Source organism: Dermacentor silvarum, chromosome 8 (genome assembly GCF_013339745.2).
Source record: "Dermacentor silvarum isolate Dsil-2018 chromosome 8, BIME_Dsil_1.4, whole genome shotgun sequence".
Lineage (NCBI taxonomy): Eukaryota > Metazoa > Arthropoda > Arachnida > Ixodida > Ixodidae > Dermacentor > Dermacentor silvarum.
The window spans coordinates 88,712,769-88,734,909 of NC_051161.1; the positions used below are offsets into that span (position 1 = coordinate 88,712,769).

Genomic DNA, 22,141 nt, shown 5'->3' on the forward strand with positions numbered 1-22,141 from the left:
TACTTCAGCATTACAGGAAGTAAGTTTTCCACAAGAATGTTGTAATCTTGTACGCTTTACGAAAGCTAGCGCAAGCTACCATGGTGTGTGAGTACTGCCACAAATTCATTATGAAAAGTGGTATGGTAATCTGCAATTTGTCGGTGCATATGTAATTCGAGTGGTTAGCCGGCCGCAGTGTTTACCAACGTCCACCACCTTCTACCCTTGTCGCGTCACACTGCGTCCGGTTCGCCACGCGTGCTGGGCCCCAGAGTTGCGGAACATAAACTCCGGAATTAATACGATTCAGAAATCGTTATACCTACATTATCAAGCGCCCGTAATGCATGTGATACAGTGTTTCACACACAATGTTTGTTGTGTATGTTTAATTTAGCCGTAGTAAGTTTCACTCACCGGCACACATACATTCATACTTATTACTAAGCTGTGTACCCAGCCCCACACCCTTTACCCAACGAGGGTGGTGCCACGTACATTACAATGGTCGCTTTGTGGTCGCTGTGACAAACGGCCAGAGGTTCACCGACGACGGTGCCGACCTGATCCTTGGAAAATGTAACATTGTAACACACGTGCGCCTCGTGGTCGTTGGCACGTTGGTTTCCGTGTGGCCAGTTTGCTCGTGACGTCGTTGCTCGCACGCTCGCGGCTCATCGTGACGACGGACGACGCGCGGCCGTGCCTTGGCAACGTCGAGCGAAAATGACCTCCTCCCCCACAGACACGTGGTTTCGGGGCCGCGCGGGCGACTTGCTGCGACCGTATACCTTCGTCAGAAGACAGCAACTTTCACTTCTCAAGAACGATTCGATTCATCATGCTTCACCTAAGGCACAAGGGTGGCTGACTAAGAGCTTATCGCCAACATTTGCACCCTGCGTAAGTCCACGGTGACTTCGAACACGCGGCAAGTATTTTAGGAAACTCTCCTGTATTCAGAAGGCGCGAGCATAGGATTCCAGAACATACAAAGAAGTGTACTCAAAAGACAGTGACCGTTATTATAATAGTAAACGTGAAACACGAAAGATCATCCTGCAAAACATATGAATGTGCTGTACTTTATGTTAGCCGTCAATGTTACTTGACAGTAGTACGCACGCGAAAAAGTTGCGCCTAGCGTTATTTGCACGGTAATTAGGATTTAAAAAATATCGCATTAAGGTAAAGAGGGGGTGGGGGATTTGCTTATGAAATAAATATATAGAAAGCGTTTCACTTAGTGGAACTAGAGGAGTGGAAAAACTCAGCTCGCGCACATCAGGGGATGCAATGGTCCAGCTCTCACCATTCTCAAGAGTTAAGAGGAGTGCAATTACGATGTTCTCCAATATGCGGAACACAGTGGGAATGGAATGGAGGGCGCCACTCCGCAACTCTGCTGGACACAATGCACGGGGGAAGGGGACACACAGGGAGACAAGGATTTCTCTTGCGGACTCTTCGTTCCACGAATAGTGTTGACGCCGAACGAGGTATCTACCGTTTTTGGCTGTATGAACTGAAGTGTTTGTAATACCCGCACCTAACCTTAACCGAGCGCTTCAAGAGCTAACGCTCTACTTTCATTTCAGCAAAGCATTGGAGCGCTGTCCATTTTCGCAGCAAGCCTGACGATTGTAACAGGTATGTCTCGTGTGATGTGAGCTATTCAATAAATCAATCATTAAAACAAATTACGTGATTCTGTGGGTTTGGAAAACAGTCGGCGGAAACGGCGACTTGACTAGTCCTAATGGTCAAGACAAATCAGAATGGCAGCAGGTGGTACAAACTGAAAACAACGACAGATATTGAGAGATCTGCAGCAACTACACGAAAAAAAGTTAGCCAGCCATCTTAAAATGTGACTGCTTAGAAAGAGGAATAAAAATTCACAGCTTTTCCACTACTGTGAAGATGGAAGCCAGCGAAGCTGTGACTATGGTGGGTGCGCTACAGTGAATTTATGTATTATCAGTATTGACTATATTGAGCGTTTTCGGCATGTTCGTCAAAAAACAAGGACACCGGCGTTTTGTTTTCGCCTGGTACGATGGCCAAGTAGTGCGTTTGCTGAGCCATGTCCGCCCCATCGTCATAGACTAGCGTAAGAGCCACGGCGGTCATAGCCGCGGCACACTGCACGGCATCGTCGGATTCTGGAAGATGTGGTAATACGAGCGTCCGTACTATAGCATGTCCAAAGGGCAACTGCTTATAACAGGGCTAGCGCGATCTCTGCGTCACAAGACAAAGGGGTACAACGATTGGTGGGACGTGCCGTCGCCGAGTATCGCGACACTTGTGAAAGAGGCATCGGCGGTGGCGAGGGGTATAATAATGGGCCATCTATCATCCGTTTGACACCGGTGATAAGGCACAACTGGCCAGAAACCGCCACGCACATGGAGCCGAAATGGTCGTTCTATGCGTAATTTATTGCTGTTCTACGTGTCGTAGGATGCCGTGCCGAGCACGTGCTCGGCACGGCATCCTACGACACGTAGACCTCTACCTACCTCTACCAACCAACGGTTCTTTCGTGAGCCCAGCAAAAAACTTCCGCCAAAGTGGGCCGATCCTGGCGATTGTGCAGAAAGGGTCCAAGCTCATTGGCACATACCAGGGACTAAAACGAGAGAAAGAGAGGAAGATGGAGAAAAAGAAAGGAAAGATAGAGAGGGAAAGAAAGAAATGAAGAGAGAAAGAAAGACCGAGAGATACAGAGAGAGAGAGAGAGAAAAAAGAAAGTCCCCACGAAGGTCTGAGAAAGAAAAAGAGAGAGAGAAAGAAAGAGAGAAAGATAAAGAAAGTGAGAGAGAGAAAAGAAAGAAATAGAGAGAGAGAAAGAAAGATAGAGAGAAAGAAAGAGACAGAGATCGAAAGAAAATCACCACGAAAGTCAGAGAAAGAAAGAAAAACGAAGAAAGAGATGCAGAAAAAGTGAAACAGAGAAAGAAATGAAGAGAGAGAGAGGAAGAGAGAGAGACAGAAAGATATACAGAGAGAAAGAGAGAAAGAAAGAAAACCACCACGAAGGTGAGATACACACACGACGAGCTTCGCTTACCCCCATTTTCTCGACGAGGTAAGGGCTGGTGATTTTTTCTATACGCGGACGCGACCTGGGGAACCCAGCCGTCAACAGCATCGCTGTGGCAACCTATCTTGGCAACCTGTCTTAAACTGATCTTTAATTACTGTTGTTAGTTACTCATCATCAGTTATTTTTTAAGATACAAACGTTGCAAAATTTTTTAAGGTTCCCTCTTGCGCACAGAAAAATTACGAAACTATTCAGTTTTCAGAGAATATGACATATTATCGCGAGAACGATGGGGTCTACGTCCACCAGTTCCCTCTTGAATGCGTTTACAGAATGGCTTTATAGGATGTTAATATATTTTTATAATTTATTTATAATGTGTTGATACGATATTTCTGTGTGTATAGAGTCTAATGATCTGGCAAGTATTTTAGTTTATTATTCATCACACAAAGATGCTGGCCGCGAACACAAAGAAATCTGCTTCTTCAGTGTCGTGCATAGTGCTGCAAAGCTTGAAACGCCACACTCTAGTCCACCGTGCAGCTGACGCAAAAACTTCTCGTCTAAAATCTAACTGCCTTACCTCACATGCATCAAACAACATAACATGTTAAAATATTATTTCACTTCAACGCAACTGCTGCGCTGCAGGGATCAGAAGATTTGGCTCTCAGAAAACATATCTTTCCACGCCTTTATGTTCCCTTGACTAGTGAGGCGAAGCAGTTTAACGACCGGTTGACTAAGCAGGTGAAGTCAAATACAGGGTGCGGGACCCGAGGACAACCGCACGTCCACTATCAGTGAGCACCGCATTTTATCAGCTATTTCCCTCAAGAATATCTTCTGCTGAAGTTGTGTTAACAGCAGCTGATGTGCATAAAATGTGTTCGAAGTTCTATAGGAACATTTCATTTACTTCCACATAGTTCTGTAGTTGTACATTCCTTTTACATCAGAAGTATAAAAACGTTGACTTCAAATTTAATTTTCACACGCACTGTTTTTAATCCCAGTTCTTCCAAATAAAGCACAGCTCTCCACTACAGAGTGTCTCATACAGAGTAGTAGTAGTAGTAGTAAAACTTTATTACATTCAGAAACCGGACAGGCTCCTCCTACCCCACTCCTCAGAGGAGGTAGGGGGTTAAAGACGAAGTTTGTCCAGCAGGGTGGTGCCCCTATTCCAAGGCCCCACTAGCACGGGCCATCCGCTCAGCTCGTTGGATCAGTCGTAGCTGATCTTCCAGGGCCGGGCTAGACAGCAGCGCCTCCCATTCGTTCCACGTGCCGTTTGTTTCGTGTTCTTCTCCGTGTTCTGCACACTCCCACGTGATGTGAAAGAGTGTTGGTGTTGCTCCACACCACGGGCATATGTATCTGCAGGCCGTGGGGTAGATCAGGTGGAGTGTGTGCAAATTTCTGTAGGGCTTCGTCTGTAATCTTCGCAACACGGTTGCCTCCGCAGCGCTGAGTTTACCGTGCGGGGGTGGATAGATCTTCTATTTTCTCTGAAGTATTTCAGAATTGTTGCAAAGCAAGGGTCTAGGGGTGTAGGGTCCTCTATTGCAGAGTCTGGGGTGGCACGGTGATTTGTAAAGCCTCGAGCCGCCTCGTCCGCATGCAGGTTCCCGGTGACGCCCTCGTGCCCCGGTGCCTGCAGGTCACAGTTTAGGATGTATTGAACCGTGGGGTCCCATCCCGACCCGACAAGTATTGGGAGCGCCTGTGCTCCAACTTTGCCCCTTAGATAGTTTCTGCAAGCTTTCTGTGAGTCTGTGATTATCGTTAATGGAGCTTTTTGCATCCAGCCCTCTTTTATTGCGAGCGCAATTACAACCTCTTTCGCTGATGTTGTAGAAGCGCGATCTATTGAAGCGTAGGATGTAATTTTCCCTCTACGGTCCGTGACCACTGCCACCGCCTTCCTTGAATCTTTCTGATAAGGCGCAGCGTCAGTGAATCTTGCCGTATCATGTATTTTGTCATTTTTTCTATGTATTGTGGCCTAGCCGTTCTTCTCCCAGCATGCAGGGTAGGATCCATGTTATTTGGTATGGGGGATACCGTCTATCATTCTCTAAGTTCGTTGTGTATCTCATTAGTTTCTTGATGTTTTTGTATTAGTGCATCGCCCCCTAACTTGCTTAAGACTTCTCTGCCTGTTGGAGTCGGTAGCAGGCGATTTTCTTGTGTTCGCAGCTGTGCTTCGGTTATTTCTTCAATCGTGTTGAAGCGCCAGTAGCTTGTCGTTTTAAGTATTCCGAAGTAATCTTAGAGCAATCTTGTATGCCATTCTTATTATTTGGTTTGCTTTTTTTTCTCTTCCCTGTTCATATTATCATAGGGGAGTGAGTATGTGATGCGACTGACGACGAGACTTCTTACTAGTCAGAGGGTATCTTGTTCTCGCATCCCCGTACGATTGTTTGTTATACGTACGATCATGCATGAGATCTGTTGCACTGCTGATTTGAGGGCATTTAGTGTATGCAGGCATCTCTGATTAGCTTGCAGCCACATACCAAGTATTCTTATGGTATCGTTCTCTTGAATGATTTTTACTTGTAGCTTGACTTGCAGCTTTAGACTCGGGTCAGTCCTTAGTGATTTTCTCTTTGTAAAGCGGATAAGTTCAGACTTTTCCGCTGAGCATTGGAGTCCCCGTAGTCTCGTGTACCCTTCCATGGTGTTATCTGCCTGTTGTAGTCTATCTTCTTTCTCCGCGAGGCTACCTGTAGTTGTTCATACGGTTATGTCGTCGGCATATATCGTATGTTGTAGACCGGCGATTTCTTTGAGTGGCTTGTAATATATCTTTCGGACGTTATAGTTCACATTGCCTATTTTGGCAATGTAGCTTCCGCAAACATAGCTTTACTCTACGCTATTGCTTTCTCTTCTGAGATGCCTTTGTGATTACGTAAAATGGTGCTGAAAGCTCATGCGGAACCACAACAAAATTTGGTGATGCGAAAACCACTGCTATTTCTTGCAGTATTCGGGGTGTCGCTGCTCTGGAGTAACATCATAATCGGATTGTGCGCGACATGTTACACGGCACTGGTGAGTTTAACACTTTTTTTTAAGGAATGTGTGCTTATAGCACCGCATACTAGTAAAATGAGAGCAGTTTTGTTGACAGACAGCGCTTTTACCGAAACGAATAATCTTACAATCCAGGAATCTGCAATGCAGGAACGCATTTAACATGCCATAATAGACCTTGTTTGTAAGACAGTTGTCATCGAGGAAAAAAAAAAGAATATGTTAAGCTTTGGCTAAATGTCCGTTTTGAAACGACCACACTGCTCACCTGTATTCCAGTGTGAGAAGCGAAGCCGCTCAAAATTTTGCTTCTCACTCCGCTTCCATGCTCTGAGAACGTCTTTGATGTGGTTTACATTTTCACAGCCACTGGATGTGACATTTATTTCAGTTTTACTGAATCACTACATATTTGGACATTTAGCTCGTAAACATTCTTAACGTACGCATGCGCAAACCGGCTACGGAGGACGTTAGAATTATATCGCGGTATTTTCACGCATATTTTACGGCTTCCTCAATTTTTCCCACGTTATAAAAAAAATTGAGGAAGCCGTAAAATATGCGTGAAAATACCGCGATATAATTCTAACGTCCTCCGTAGCTGGTTTGCGCATGCGTACGTAAATAAGCCGTAAAATATGGACGCAGCATGAAATCAGTAAGAAGAAAACTAGGCATAGGACAAGGCAAGATGTATGCACTGCAAGATAAGCATGGTAATATCATCAGCAATTTCGATGACATAGTAGAAGCAGCAGAAGAATTCTATACTGACCTGTACAGTAGCCAAAACAGCCAAGGTACTTTCATTCGAAATAGTGATGAACCGGATACAGAAGCTCCTTCTATAATTAGCGATGAAGTTAGAAGGGCCTTGAAAGACATGACCAGGGGAAAAGCGCCTGGAGAAGATGGAATAACAGTAGATTTAATCAAAGATGGAGGAGATATCATGCTTGAAAAGCTTGCGGCCCTTTACACGCAATGCCTCACAACTTCAAGTGTACCAGATATCTGGAAGAACGCCAACATTATACTTATCCATAAGAAGGGAGACGTTAAAGAATTGAAGAATTACAGACCCATTAGCTTGCTTTCAGTATTGTATAAAATATTCACCACGATAATTTCCAATAGAATCAGGACAACACTTGACTTCAGTCAACCAAGAGAACAGTCTGGCTTCAGGAAGAGATATTCTACGATGGACCATATTCATGCCATCAATCAGATAATCGAGAAATCTGCGGAGTACAATCAACCTCTCTATATGGCTTTCATAGATTATGAAAAGGCATTCGATTCAGTAGAGATACCAGCAGTCATAGAGGCATTGCGTAATCAAGGAGTAGAGGATGCATACGTGAATATCTTAGCAAATATCTACAAGGATTCCACAGCTACCTTGGTTCTCCACAAGAAAAGTAGAAAGATACCTATCACGAAAGGGGTCAGGCAAGGAGACACAATCTCTCCAATGCTATTCACTGCATGCTTAGAAGTATTCAAGCTCTTAGACTGGGAAGGATTAGGAGTGAGGATCGACGGCGAATATCTCAGCAACCTTCGGTTTGCAGATGATATTGTCCTATTGAGCAACAATGGAGAGGAATTACAACAAATGATTGAGGGCCTTCATCGAGAAAGTGCAAGAATTGGGTTGAAGATGAATATGCAGAAGACAGATAATGTTCAATAGCCTGCCAAGGCAACAAGAATTCAGGATCGCCAGTCAGCCTCAAGAGTCTGTAAAGGAATATGTTTATCTAGGTCAATTACTCACAGGGGACCCTGATCATGAGAAAGAAATTTACAGAAGAATAAAATTGGGTTGGAGTGCATACGGCAGGCATTGCCAAATCCTGACTGGGAGCTTACCACTGTCGTTGAAAAGAAAAGTGTACAATCATTGCATTCTACCGGTGCTAACATATGGGCAGAAACTTGGAGGTTAACAAAGAAGCTCGAGAACAAGTTAAGGACCGCACAAAGAGCGATGGAACGAAAAATCTTAGGAGTAACGTTAAGAGACAGGAAGAGAGCGGTGTGGATCAGAGAACAAACGGGGGTAGACGATATTCTAGTTGACATTAAGCGGAAGAAATGGAGCTGGGCAGGCCATGTAATGCGTAGGATGGATAACCGGTGGACCATTAGGGTTACAGAATGGATACCAAGAGAAGGGAAGCGCAGTCGAGGACGGCAGAAAGTCAGGTGGGATGATGAGGTTAGGAAATTCGCAGGCGCAAGTTGGAATACGCTAGCGCAAGACAGGGGTAATTGGAGATCGCAGAGAGAGGCCTTCGTCCTGCAGTGGACATAAATATAGGCTGATGATGATGATGATGATTATTATTATTATTATTATTTTCACGCAGGATATTAGGATTTCTGCTCGGTATCCACGACTACATGTCGGGGATGGTGAGCAGTCGTGTTGACGCAGCTGCAGTGATGATACGTAGGTTTTAAAAATTGCCATATATGGCGATACTGACCAGGTCTTCAGTGCCACCGGAAGACACTTGACAAAATTGCTGCGCTGTTCGGCTGCTGACGTCTTCGATCACGGCGCTAGATTAGGATGGCGGTCCCACTCCGGCGGCACGAGCCCCCTGTTTTCAGTACTTTTGGAGCAACCGTGGCGGCTCTTCTACTTAGGATATGACGTTGACGTATAAACCACAAGAAGCTTAATTCTTGTATATTCCAACTATATATAATATAAAAAAATTGATTGATGTGATTTAGAAATAAATGTTCAAGAACAAGCATGAGATACGTGGTTTTTGCGAACTGTGTCTCAGTTGTGACCATATTTAGAAGAAACTACCGCACTTACTGCATTGCGGCTTGCTCTGTAGCTTTAGGACATATTTATCTAGTACCTAGACGTAGCAAAATAATTTTGAATTTTTACTTTTTGAATAATTTGCTTTTGAAAATTGGCAAATATCGCAATCTTCTGCTGTAAACAGCCCGACAACTACATGCTCAAGGAAGCTAAACTTTGGATAAAGTAGAGTTCAAGGAATTTTCATTTAGGACGCAAAATTTCATTCATGTAACTTTATTAGTTTTCCTAATAATGCGGCCGAAATTAAGCATTATGTGGAATTTTGGTTTTATTTTTGCCTATTTTTGCGGGAAGGTACTAAAGCTACGAAGCTGCGGTTTAAAACTAATAAAGGTGCTGATAAAGGTACTAGTGGGTATTGATCCTCTATCGCTTAGTAGGAACAAGTGGATAGCAGTTGTTACGGACTACACCACCCTGTACGCGATCACGCGGGGATCTCCCTACCAGCTGTGCAACCGACGTCGCTGGCTTCGTTCTCGAAGCTGTGATACTTCACCACGGCGCTCACCGACAACTCCTTACCGACCGGGGCCACTACTTTCTCTCACAGGTCGTCCATGACATATTGCACACCTGCTACAAGTTTAAATGGAGTATCATCATCAGAACAACGCCCTCACAGAGCGGCTCAATAGAATAATCACAGAAATGCTCACTATGTACGTCTCTACCGACCACCGTGACTGGGATGCCGCTCTGCCATTCGCCTACAATACGTTCCGCCATGATTCTGCTGGTTTCTCTCCATTTTTTCTCTTCTATGGACGAGACCGTATACTACCGCTTGACACGATCCTCCCAGCCGTTCTCGGTAAAATGTCAGAATATGGCCGTGATGCCATATCTAGAGCAGCAGAGGCACGTGAGATTGCACGCCGGCGTCTGACCACGTCCCAGGAAAAGTAATGATGCATATATGACGCTCGTCACTGCGATACCCACTTTAACCCTGGTGACATCGTGCTTCTTTCGAAACCAGCATGGTGAGTTGGTGTTTGTGAGAAGCTGATTTCGCCCTTTTCAGGCTCGTACCGTGTCTTGCGTCAAGTGGCAGACATGACCTACGAGGTACAACCTCTCGATACCTCCACACCACGATCCTCCTCTCATATCGTTTACGTCACTTGACTGAAGTGATATCACTTGAACCTACCAAGCGCCGGGACAGCGCGTTCACCGCCAGGGGTCATGCGGCGAGGCGCTGCAGTAGCCAACGATGATGACAGGACTGACGAAGACGACAATTGCTGATATTCGCGCACACGGGCGTAATCTTGTATGCTTGTTTTGGGCCCGTTGTATATATCTTGTAAATACATTGTCGAGTGTAGTTTCTCCCCGTCGCAATATATATATATATATATATATATATATTACAAACACATCTACGACCTCATCAAGTTTGTTTGCTCAAATGAGAATTACGCCATATGCGAATGCAGCCTCAAGTCTGCATCACTTTCATGGTTTTGCTCTCATACTTTCATTTCCTTGCGCGATGTACTTGAAGCACGCCCAACAATTTTTTAGATTTCAGTTCCCCATGCGTTAAAGTGAACATAAAATATTCCAAATAACTTCCGATAAGTAACACAATATAGATTACCTGGAGGTCTAATATTGCACATAACTATAGCAGATCTCTAGCATAACGTTGAGGGGACAGCACTGCTATACAGAATGAACTTTATTCAATGAATTCGTTATGAGAGATTGCAAAAAGTGACCCACGCTGACCGGTCCATAGCAGTTATGAACGTCGTGTAGCCAATGAAACCAATCCTCACAGAATGTAAGAAAGAATCGGACTTTGTGAATGGGCAGTCTAAAAGGAAATGCAGGCGCAATCTGGCCATATATTGTCCATTTTACAGAAAAGGGTTTAATAGCGCTTACTGCTAAGGAACAGTCGCAAAAGTTCCAAGCTAAATATGCCGGAAAGTAGGCTGCACAGAAAGCCTGGTCCTATAGGGGGATTTTTTTTTTTTTTACCTGCACAAGATTCTTAAAATTTGCCTGTGGCAGATAGCAGAATTCTAACCCTTCATCTAAACCACACGATAAGGCTGCCATTACTTCTATGAGAAAAGAAAATGCTTCAATAAATAATTAACCTAATTACGTTATATACCTTCTTAATTAAATACCTTGTCGCACATATTTCACTACAATAATTATAGCGGGTGAGTTCGCATGGCTTATCCACTTGGAACGAATTCTTAAAACGTCACGAGTTTCGTGAGGTTACTCGTAATTTTTAAAATTTCCGACGAAATACATTGGCGGTCCAGTTACCTTTTTAAAGAATACGCTGTTTCATGCATTGAAGCACAATAGTAACTGGAGCACCAATGCATTTCGTCCGACACGTCAGACACAATTCGTAGATTAAAATGTGTGCCATGAAATAATTATTTCATATTATTACGGTTATGGTTGCAGTGTTTATTTACAGGACGAGGTTGATGGTCAGGTAAATATGGCGTCCATAGGCTGCGCCAGCTAGCGTGTTCTTCCGCTTATCCTTGCCTTGCTCATGCCATAACAATACGTTTATTAGAGTAATTATGTTAATTATTCAATTAAGCATTTTGATTTCGCGTAGAAGTAATGGCCGCATCATCGAGTAATTTAGATCAAGGGGTATAATTCTGCTACCTGCGCCATGCAATTTCTTAAATTTTGGTGCAGCTAAAAAAATACACACTGTATATAGCGCTACACTGCTGACGCAGGTGGTATAGTGATTTAGAAACATAGAAAGCTTCAAGACTTAAATTTGTGAGTTTTCCGAGAAAGTTTAGCTAAACTAAGTCCAAGTCTAGATGTAGGGTCGTTTGCCCGCGAATTTCTGTGGCAGATTCAAATTACGCACCCATGCACTGACTTTGCAATTGTAATATTCTAAATGCGCATCTAGAAAATAGTTCCGATTCCTACAGAGCAATTGCTTGAAGTAGCATTCAAGAATTTCAAATTCAAACGTGCAATCGCAATATTCCGTGCACCGGAATATTAATTTAACTTTGACACATTATATCGTGTCCTTCTGCTCCTGAGCTTCTTTTCCGACATTGTCGTCGGCCGCGCTCTTTTCTTCATCTTTCAGTGCTTTCCAATGTACAAATTTTTCAACCGCTTACATTTACTTGGAGCCCAATGCTCAAGCTTTTTTAAATACACTGGCATATATTTATGAGTGTAATGTTCAAATGCAGAAATAATGAGTAGAGGGCAAACGTGTGACGAAGAAAAAAGCAGCTCGGTAGTCGTCGTTTCTTTTTATTGACTTCTTGCGGCGTTCTATTTGTCTTCTACAAAATGCAAATTAGGGCGGACTCAGAGGTGTCGTCTGGACAGACTGCATGCAGTTAGTCTTCATCCTGCTAGGACCAGCAGCTGTCGTCGTGAAGGTCATCATAGACTCAAGCAGTTCTGCAACAGTCCTACAACCGCTAGATGATTTCGATTTGCATCGATACATCGCAAAGTAAGTTTCCTTCGTGAATGGCGCTGCAATATCTTAATTGAACAATATTTTACTCTGCCTTCCGGGAACCCGAAAGAAGTCTTCAATTGTCACCAGCAACAAGCTAGAGAGTACTATTGTGCCACACACTCGACGAAAACCATCGTCATACCGAATCGTGCTTTTAGTCAAGCCTTGACAAACAGGGACCATGTGGGTGCCTGTGTGGAAGCCGTATATGCAGCCCAACAGTAGAACACTAGCGGGATTGCCCAGTATGACCACCGCGACATCTCAAAGGCCACAGCACTAGCGGCTGTGTGGTTGACCTGGTGAAACGTGCAGCGATGTCTGAACACTAGCGAGAACCATATGAGTGACACAAGTGCTTAGGCATGACAACATAGTGGTATTCACGTGGTAAGTTCTGGGCCCGTTTGCACCAGCAGAAACCCGGCCTTCGTACTGGTAGATGCTTCGCATCTGCTTCATTCTTCTATAAACTTGGTTTTGCAATGTGCCGTACAATGGGCGCGGTAGCTATACGGTGTTTTGCAAACGCAGTTGAGATCTTGCAGGAAGGATGAAGACGATATTACATCTGATGCAACAAAAGTGATACATCCTCATCTCTGAGATAGTCATTCTACATCCCTCGTCGAAATCGTAATAGTGAGGCAGGCTCCTCAGTATATTATGCACTCTTCATTGTGCAAGCTAGCATAACATAGTATGCAATGACGTCTGTTTTTCTGTTTCCGTGGCTCACACATTATTGATAGCATACCTGAATTTTCCACGCTCTGATTAGCTTCACAGCTTGATAATAAATGGGGAATCGTTTTTATTGAAGGAACAATTCTACACGTACAAATTCTGTGGCGTCAGCGTCACTCACAATATAGGAATTGTATGTTGAGAGATTCCTTTACATGATGCAATAATAGCGACCTATGTCTTATATATAATAGCCACCTAGTCGATCTCGAAGGCAACAAAATTCGTACCCGCCGCCGTGGCTCAGTCAGCTAAGACGTTGCGCTGCTGAGCACGAGATTGTGGGATCGAATCCCGGCCGCGGCGGCTGCAGGCTGCATTTGGGTGGAGGCGAAATACAAAAACGCCCGGGTGCTTGCGTTGTAGTGCACCTTAAAGAACCCCAGGTGGTCAAAATTCATCCGGAGCCCTCCACTCAGGCGTGCCTCATAATCAGAACTGGTTTTGGCTCGTAAAATCCCAGACAGAAATTCTTGTTACGTAACGACACAGACCACGATCCTCACATAAACGTTGCCTATTTTGACTATGGCAACGTTATATCACGTATTCTTTGTCAACGTTGCAGAATTTCCGAATTGCCTCCAATAAATCTTGGCACCCAACGCCATCACTCTTCGTTGGCGTCTGTATAATTTCGATACTCACATTGCTGGTACATCTAAAAATCGTAAATGTCTGCGTTATATGAAGCCTCTGGTTTAAGGCGTTTCATTAAGTTTCAAGTTTATCTGCGGTTCGTTGATAACACAGTCCTGACTTTGAAATGTTTGCTTCCTTGCTATATCGTGTTCCTTCGTACTTAAATCACACAAAATGTAGACTTACATTTCATTGTTTATATTGCATTTGCAACACATTTGAAAACGTTCATGGAATCCTGGGGTTCTTCGCACAAAAAAATCAACATGCGAATATAAGGCATGCAGTAGTGGGGGACTTCCAATTGATTTTGACCATCAGGAGTCTATAAACTGGCACCTAATTTTAAGTACACGAGCACTTTCGCGTTTCGCCCCCCGTAAACGTGTGGCCGTCGTGGCCTGAATCGAAGCCCAAGATCTCGAACTCAGCCGCGCAACGCGATAACCACCGGGTTAACCTGGCGGGTATGGAAATGCACCTAATTATACGATGCATGTCATTGTGTTGTATATGCTGTAACACTTTGTACTAACGAACTGACTTAGTTCGAGCATTATAGATCCGCTACTGTGTACTTCAGCCATACATTTGCAGAAACGGTTATAGGATTGTTACACGATGCGGCACTAGGTCCTAAATTACACTTCACTTGAAGTCAAGTAAAATATTTTGCTGTCATTTTGTGGACGTTAGATTTCCGTTTATCGAAATGTGAAAACATACCCAAAGCAAATTTTACTGCAATGATCGCACCTGTAGCAACCGTTTTATTGCTTGCCTCTTTAAATTTCAAGCATCAAGTTTGACCTTTCTCACGATGAAAACGTCTGGGTTACTGTCGCTGCCCTCACGACATGTCTTTACCGTGTGGGCATGGACCAAGTCGTCGTTCAAAGGTGCATGGCTTCCAGGAGCCTAGCCAGTGCTAAAAGGTAAGAACACTTGCGATAGTCGGCATAATGCGGCACATGTAATGATTATTTTACTGTATCCTGCAAGTTTCAATGTACTTAGGCCAAATGGAAATTTGTGGAATGCTTTTGGTCGCTACACCGAAAGAGCTTTAATTTCTCGCCTTGTTTCGGAATTGTTACAAAGGTTCAGAGTAAAAGAATACTAAGAGCTCTGACCTAATCATAATGTACGGATCCATGCAATGTCTCAGAATCCTGGTTTTTCTGAGCTCGTACCTGCATTTTTCGGTGGTGGAAGGGCAAGATGAGATTGAAACTGTTTGATATAAAGTTGGCCTTCATAATAAAACTCTTTAGTTGGTGCGGTTTATCACCCTCCCGCATCGATTACTGCTCCCCAGACTTTAAGCAATTTCATGAACGAGCACAACGCTTCCTCTGCAAATGTTTTGTTATAGCGTGACTATCACGCCCTGATATACACTCGCCAAGCCCGTCTGTATCCGGCCACGATATTAATAACGCATCGAGTTCGTCAACTTCTCACTTTCAGGTGGCATGAAGCAGATCGTTGAATCCAGCATCCAGGGGGGCAGCTGTTTTAGACCTTGTGTTCGTCAGTGTGTGCATTACTGATGAGGACTACGAATGTGAAGTTGTAGATAGATTGTCGGATCACAGACCTATACTAGTGTCATTTCCTCCAGTGTCCGGGCACCAAGATTTATTTATTATACTTTTCACGATTTTAATCGGTCCCATGACCACTCAATTATTCATCTATAACGTAATTTTTTCGAATAGTTTGAACAGCTTAGCCTGCCCTGCGATGTCAACAAATTAGCGCAGTTTTTTTTTTCAACATCTTGTCCTTTGTCCAAAACCATGTTTGTCCTTCTGAGAAATAAAAAAAAACATTATCCAAAGGTTCCATGAGAGACATCAGAATTGCTTTACTTGTTCCATCGCCTTTCTATGCTGAGATGCCTAGCGCGCTGGTGGCGTCCATGCTAGAGCGCAGTTTCATATTATTAAAGAAAAAGCTCGTGGTAAGACAAAAAAGCCAGAGACCTTTATGACATTGTTATCTTACGTACCTTATAACGCACTAATCACAAAATTTTGGGGCACAATTTTTCCCAACTTAAGTTTTAGCAATAATGTTATCGTTAATAATGCATCAGCTAATGATTCTACGCTAATCGACACAACATATAATGGTCATTTGCAACCTACCTTAACGATAGAAAAATGCGAGACATGATTTTGTTCTTAACATGATTTAGAACCTTCACCCCAAAAAAAGTTACGGTCCCAATGAGATGTCCAATACTTTTCTGCATCGTTAGTCCCTTTGGTGCAGCCGCTACTTAAAGCTTATATTCAAGAAAACACTACCGACTAGAATAGTTCCTTCGTCACGGAAAACAGCAACAGTATAATTCCTTTATATGTCTGGTGGCCAACAATCTCTATTATATTATCGGCGAATCTAACATCCTACTCAAACAAAATGCTGGAGCATATATTACACGGGCATATTTCAGAGTACCTTGATGGTAAAACTATTTTATCTAATTCTCAATATCGCTTTCGTCGGGATTGTAGTGCTACCACTCAACTGATAGAATGCAGCCACGACATCGTTTCACCACTTGACGTAGGTCCCCCAAATCAATCCTGTCTGTGTCGAGTTCTGCTAAGCATTCGACACAGTCACTCATTCGAAACTTTTACGCAAGCTTGACTCAATATTTAACAATCCTTTTCTTGTTAACTGAATCGCTAGTGTTTTACCGGCCATTCACAGCGTGTTTCTTTCAAAAACACAAACTTTCCTGGTGTTGACATATCTACCGGCGTGCCGCAGGGCCATTACTATTATTGCGTTATGTAAATGATTTGCGTTCTAACATACCTGTCAATATACATTTGTATACGGACGATTGCGTACTTTATCAAACTAAATGACAAAATGATAACGTTGGTAACATGATAACATGATAACATGATAACAAAATGGTGCTTCTGATAAAGTTTGTCAATGCTGCACAACATCCATGCCATCAATTTTAGGAAAACCATATACATGTAATTTGCTAGGCGTCTCTTTTCCATCCCCGTCTCCCTATGCATTTAACTGTTGCGCACTAAAAAGTGTGTCCACATATAAATACCTAGGTGTTTATTTTACTAGCAACCCGCCATGGTCTCATCATAAAAATTTTATTTGCAGCGAAGCACATATTTACTTACAGCGTACTTTGGGAACAGCTCCCTAAATACTAAATTACTCACTTTCAAACCAGTTATCCGGCCACTTACGAAGTATGCCTGTATGGTGTGAATCGCTATGAAAACTGTAGTATTGAGAAGTTGGAAACGATTCAGAAAAACGTAATCAGGTTCTTCTACCGTCATTATGATACCAACGTTTCCCTGTCATGTAAACTTTCTGCGTTAACTTTAACAACTATCAGCACCCACCTCTACATAGAATCCCTAAAGCTTTTCCGCACCTTAATTAATCCACCAAACGTTTCTGCTCTTAGTACATAGACAAAATTCGCGGTACCTTCCTCATCTAAAAGGTCTCACCGATTTAATAATTTACCCTATTGGTCATGAACTGACGCGTTTAGATATAGTTTTCGCACCATAACAATCGAATGTTGCCATTTGCTGCCTCAAGCCATTAATTCTATACCGTTGTGCAATTTCATGCGCGAACTTGAGTATCATTGATTTTTTTTGTTTTCCTCTGCAGTGCTGTGTATATTTGTACCGTTCGTGTGCTGCACAATTGCGTAATATCCCACTCCTACCATAGCCCCAAATAGTGCACGAGTATGTAAATCTAAATGAATAAATAATTAATTAATTCAAAAAAAATTATCTTTCGAGAACGTATGGGTGCAAAACGCAAGAATGCAATAACGTTTTAATGAGAACAAAATTTCGGCTGCTTGTTAGGCTTTCAGTTGAATGGATACAACGCGATAACAACATTTCAAAGGTCACATGTCCCATCGTTTCCTTTTGCTTGTATTTGCCCTCTTGGACTGTCAAGGTGAATTAATAGCGCGATGAACTGATGTAATGTGCTTCTTAATATTTCTGATGATGTGTGAGCGCAATGTACCTTTTAATGAACACGATAACTTTCTCGCATATGCATTGTTCGTTCTCAAAACAGAGGGTCTCATTCATTTTAAGGATTTCTAATATACCTCTTGAACTTATGACATCTTCAAGATAAGTTTCGTTCTCTGTTCCTACGTTTTATATTTAACGCCACCGACGTCCACGCTTGGCTTACTCAACAGCAAGTATGAAAGCCACAAAGTGAGCTAAGATATCACTACTAAACGCCGTTTCACATGACGCGATTTTCACTCAGCGATGCAGCAAATTCCGTAGCTCAGCAACCGCCACGACGTCGAGGGCTCTCGGCGACTTGATTCGAACATGTTGGTTGCGCAGTCGCTGAGTCGCAGCGATTGGCTCGATGTGGCCGGGGCAACGTGTGAGGCAACAGCGAGGGTCGTCGAAATAGATGCTTTCCTGTTTTACCACGTGTTGGAAGCTCAGCAGAACAATGTCGCGTGCCAGTTTCAATGATGTTATAACAGGGCATACCCACCAGCGCAGTAGCTTCATGAACAATGTTTTGTTTCTCCAGCTCACACAATTAGTTTAAAAGGAGGCGATGCACGCTATCCAGGTCGGGAGCAGACTCCGCCTTCAACACACCGCTTCTACCCACTTTATCGACACCGTCGTCAACCTGTTCATCGCTACAAATGGTTGTTGTTGTTGTTCTTGCCTCAAATTGTGCCTGGTGATTTCACACTCAATAGTAGCTTCTTCTTAGAAGCAAATGCTCCTCCAGGGAAAGAGTTGCGGCTTTGATATATTACAGGCAACAACGAAACTGCAGTGTACTAAACGTAACCAGCCCCCCAACGCCGCACTATCTGCATGCTCATACCTGCGGTATTGTGCAGCGTTTCCCTCACCGCAGCTGCAGACTAAGCGATCTTAAAGTCGGAACGCATTTACACGTAAAGAAATGGTATACCTATTCCATTTCAAATATTATTAAGAAAATTGTAATAATTGACTAGTTTCCACGTTGCTTTTATTTAGCGATGCAAGCGTGTATGCTTCGTGAGCAGCGGGCAACCGTCGACGTCGCAGCGACGGAAATCGCACTGTCGCAAACGCATATGTGAAAGCTGTCAGCGAAAATCGCTCTGCGACGTGCGCGACAGACCTATTTTTTCTGCGCAATCGCGCCATGTGAAACAGCCTGAAGGCGTGGCATGCGTGGGTGTACCTGTGGAGTCGGAGCATATGAGCGATGCATTTAAGCCAGTGGGACAAGTGGAAAAGTGAATGCACTCACTGCAGCAACACTGTGACTTCGTGAACTTCATAATATTGATACAATGTCGGCCATGATCAGTTGACTTTTCTCGAACGTAGAAAATTCACAAATCTGATTATTTGACTTTAAGTAACCGCGATTATTTGTGTTAAAATTTGTTATCAATGACCAGCCCTACACGCCCAATCTCCTTCCATTTAGCTTACAAATACAGGCGCAGAAGTTTTGGAAATATAGGCCACTTACCCAAATCAAACGGCGTTCCAGATATTTCAACCTCTTACTTTTTCACTAAATGTTAGCAACAATACATATGTAAAACTGTGTTCCAGTGAAATAGCCTCTGTTAGAGGAACACTGTTCCTCCCACCTGTACCGAAGAGGAGTGGCTGTGTCACTTCCGCCCTAATTCCAGATGTTTACACTGTGCATTTGAAAGGTGAGAGGCTCACATATATGGAACGCTGTTCCACATGTTTTCCGCTTTGCTATGGAACGCCATTCCATTTACTTAAGTGGCAAAAACTTTGAAAATTTTTTGTTTAAAGCTTGAACACAGATGAAATGAGATTGAGAATGACACTTGATTGAAAGAAATAGACACTAAAATTACAAACAGGAACTTACCTATAACAGCGCCTTGCTCCTTGCTTTTTGCTCTTACCTGCGCCTCAAGAGCTCGTATTGACAAAAAGCTCTTACACTAAATTTCTCGTTCCACTTTCAGCCAATGCTAATTATGAACATATCATTGGCGAAGAAGGCCAGCCAATGGTAATGGGCACTTATGAATGAAAACCTATGTGAATTGTGCCCCAGGTTATCACGGAGGCTCGAAGCGTTATGATGCGTCTTGGAACGCACCTAACAGGGCAACAGGCAATATTTACATCATAAATAACCCGCTGCTTTTTTTTTTTGCTTTTGGCATTCTCTTTCAGTCACATAAAGCTGAAGCTGAAGGGGGGGAAGGCACTGAAATAAATTTGCCGATTTTATTTCGGTGCGCCCTATACAACACTTGAAAAAAATTATATCTAAGCATGTTTCTCCCTGTCTTTCTGCTTGCTACATGCCATGGACTAGGGGTCCCGACCATTAGCGATGCCCCTTCGGCGCAAGACAAAACGCTATCTTTGTAATAAAGTTTATCTATCTATCTATCTATCTATCTATCTATCTATCTATCTATCTATCTATCTACATGCAGAACAGTACTTTTAGGGGCCGTACTTCTCCTTGTCGTCAATCTGGTGAAGTTAGCCATGGCAATCGCCCTAATCCTGTGGTTTCGGGGCTGCGACCCTCAGCTTCTCGGAGAAATCAGAAGCCCAGACCAGGCAAGTACACGCTTCCATTTCCTTCTTTGTTCCTCTCATGTCAACCTCTTTTTGCGCCCCACTATCAAAGGGAAAACACAGTTCTTTCTCGGTACGTCGACAAGCGGCTTTTCAAAGACATAGGGTAATAACGGGAGTGAAAAGGAATGATATGTACATTTCCATCTAACAGGATATAATGCGTCCGTTTGCACCGGTACACGATCAAATTGCCTTTAAGGTAATGCGTTGCTGCAGAACTTTTAATCTGTGGTTTCTGCCACGTGTAGGTAACAGGTACTCAAATTTCTTTGTTAAGACAGCGTAAAGCTGTGTAATTAAAGCATAAAACTTATTCATACAAAAAAAAACACTTGAAGAACAGGTGAACGTGACATTAGTTCTGCTATAGGCCTATACGGTATTCGTAGTTAAGAACAGCCACATGACGTGGGATATTTCACTCTGTTTTGTATCTCTCTGTTCTGATCCCGGAGTTCGCATGAATTGCGTTGTTGAGCACGTCAACAACGTTGCACAAGTCAAGAATGTGACTCATTTATAGCACACGGTATCTGAGTAACCGTTCTCTTCTTCCTACAGATCCTGCCGTTTTATATAAAAACCTACCTGATCAGCTTCCCAGGGTTCACGGGGCTTTTCCTCGCCGCAGTAGTGAGTGCCTCAACCAGGTGAAAGTCAAGCACGATAATATATTCTGAATATGGTCATTTCCACGTGGAGCGTTGTTGGAAAGTCTTGGTAATTTTTTGAATATTGAAATGATCAATCCATTCGTTTTCTTCGTTATTCTAGGCTGATCACTTTAGGAGACATCGCTTTCGGTATCTATTTAAACGAGTGGGCACGATGCACAACACTCCATTTATCAGATGCCGTACTGGGCGTTACGGTTTGTGGAAGTGTTGAATAATAGATTTATCATAAAACAGCCTGGAAGGCATTCTGCTTTAGCAAAAGCCAAATCCACAATAAGTGCCATGTTTGAACTGCAGGCCACCTATATAAAATTGAAATATGGGAGGCAGGAAGCTAGCTTTCACATAGATCTCAAGTATCGTTCAATGCTTATTTTTTATTTTTAAACGAAGATAGGGCTAAAATTATAGTGGTGCCCTGCCGACATGGTAGTGGGAATTGAGGACCCGTACCGCGTAAATGACCCCTTGAGTCCAACGCACTTGATCAATGTGGGGGCTATTTTCCTGTGAAGTAGGCCCTGTGCAAGAAAGCTTCTAAACATACAGGTGCACTGGACAGGGCCGAGCTGGACAGGGTCGTCTCCCACTCGACTATCATCGGATTACGCTTGGCCGATACTTTGGCATTCTGATCCCATGTCCAGACCATGTGGTATAACATGGCCGTCAGGGCACATAATTTGCATTGCGGATTGTATGCCGTAGGATCTATCTTGGACAAGACAGAAGGATTTGGAAAGGACGATGCTTGTTATCGTCGCTATGCTACCTGTGTTGCCTTACCTGTGTTGCCTTACCTGTGTTGCCTGATCTAATCTGGGATCAGGGGGAGGTAGAGTGTGTCTATTCAACCGAATGTGTTGCAGTATCTCAGAATATGAAAGGAGGGGCTGGGAGTCATCCCGGTTAGCGAGAAGTTGCGCTGTGGAGGAATAGGCCGAATCCCGGTGTAAAAGT

At 43.4% G+C, this 22,141-nt stretch overlaps 1 protein-coding gene across 1 annotated transcript in view; it reads left to right on the forward strand.

The window, feature by feature from the left end:
• Positions 1–22,141, forward strand: part of LOC119462744 (sodium-coupled monocarboxylate transporter 2-like) — a 76,550-nt gene that overhangs the window by 23,245 nt on the left and 31,164 nt on the right. The window contains exons 3-8 of the mRNA XM_037724025.2: positions 1,581–1,632; positions 6,036–6,103; positions 12,281–12,438; positions 14,634–14,771; positions 20,354–20,483; positions 21,066–21,154. Coding sequence (XP_037579953.2) covers positions 1,581–1,632; positions 6,036–6,103; positions 12,281–12,438; positions 14,634–14,771; positions 20,354–20,483; positions 21,066–21,154 — 635 coding nt within the window. The remainder of the gene's footprint in view (positions 1–1,580; positions 1,633–6,035; positions 6,104–12,280; positions 12,439–14,633; positions 14,772–20,353; positions 20,484–21,065; positions 21,155–22,141) is intronic.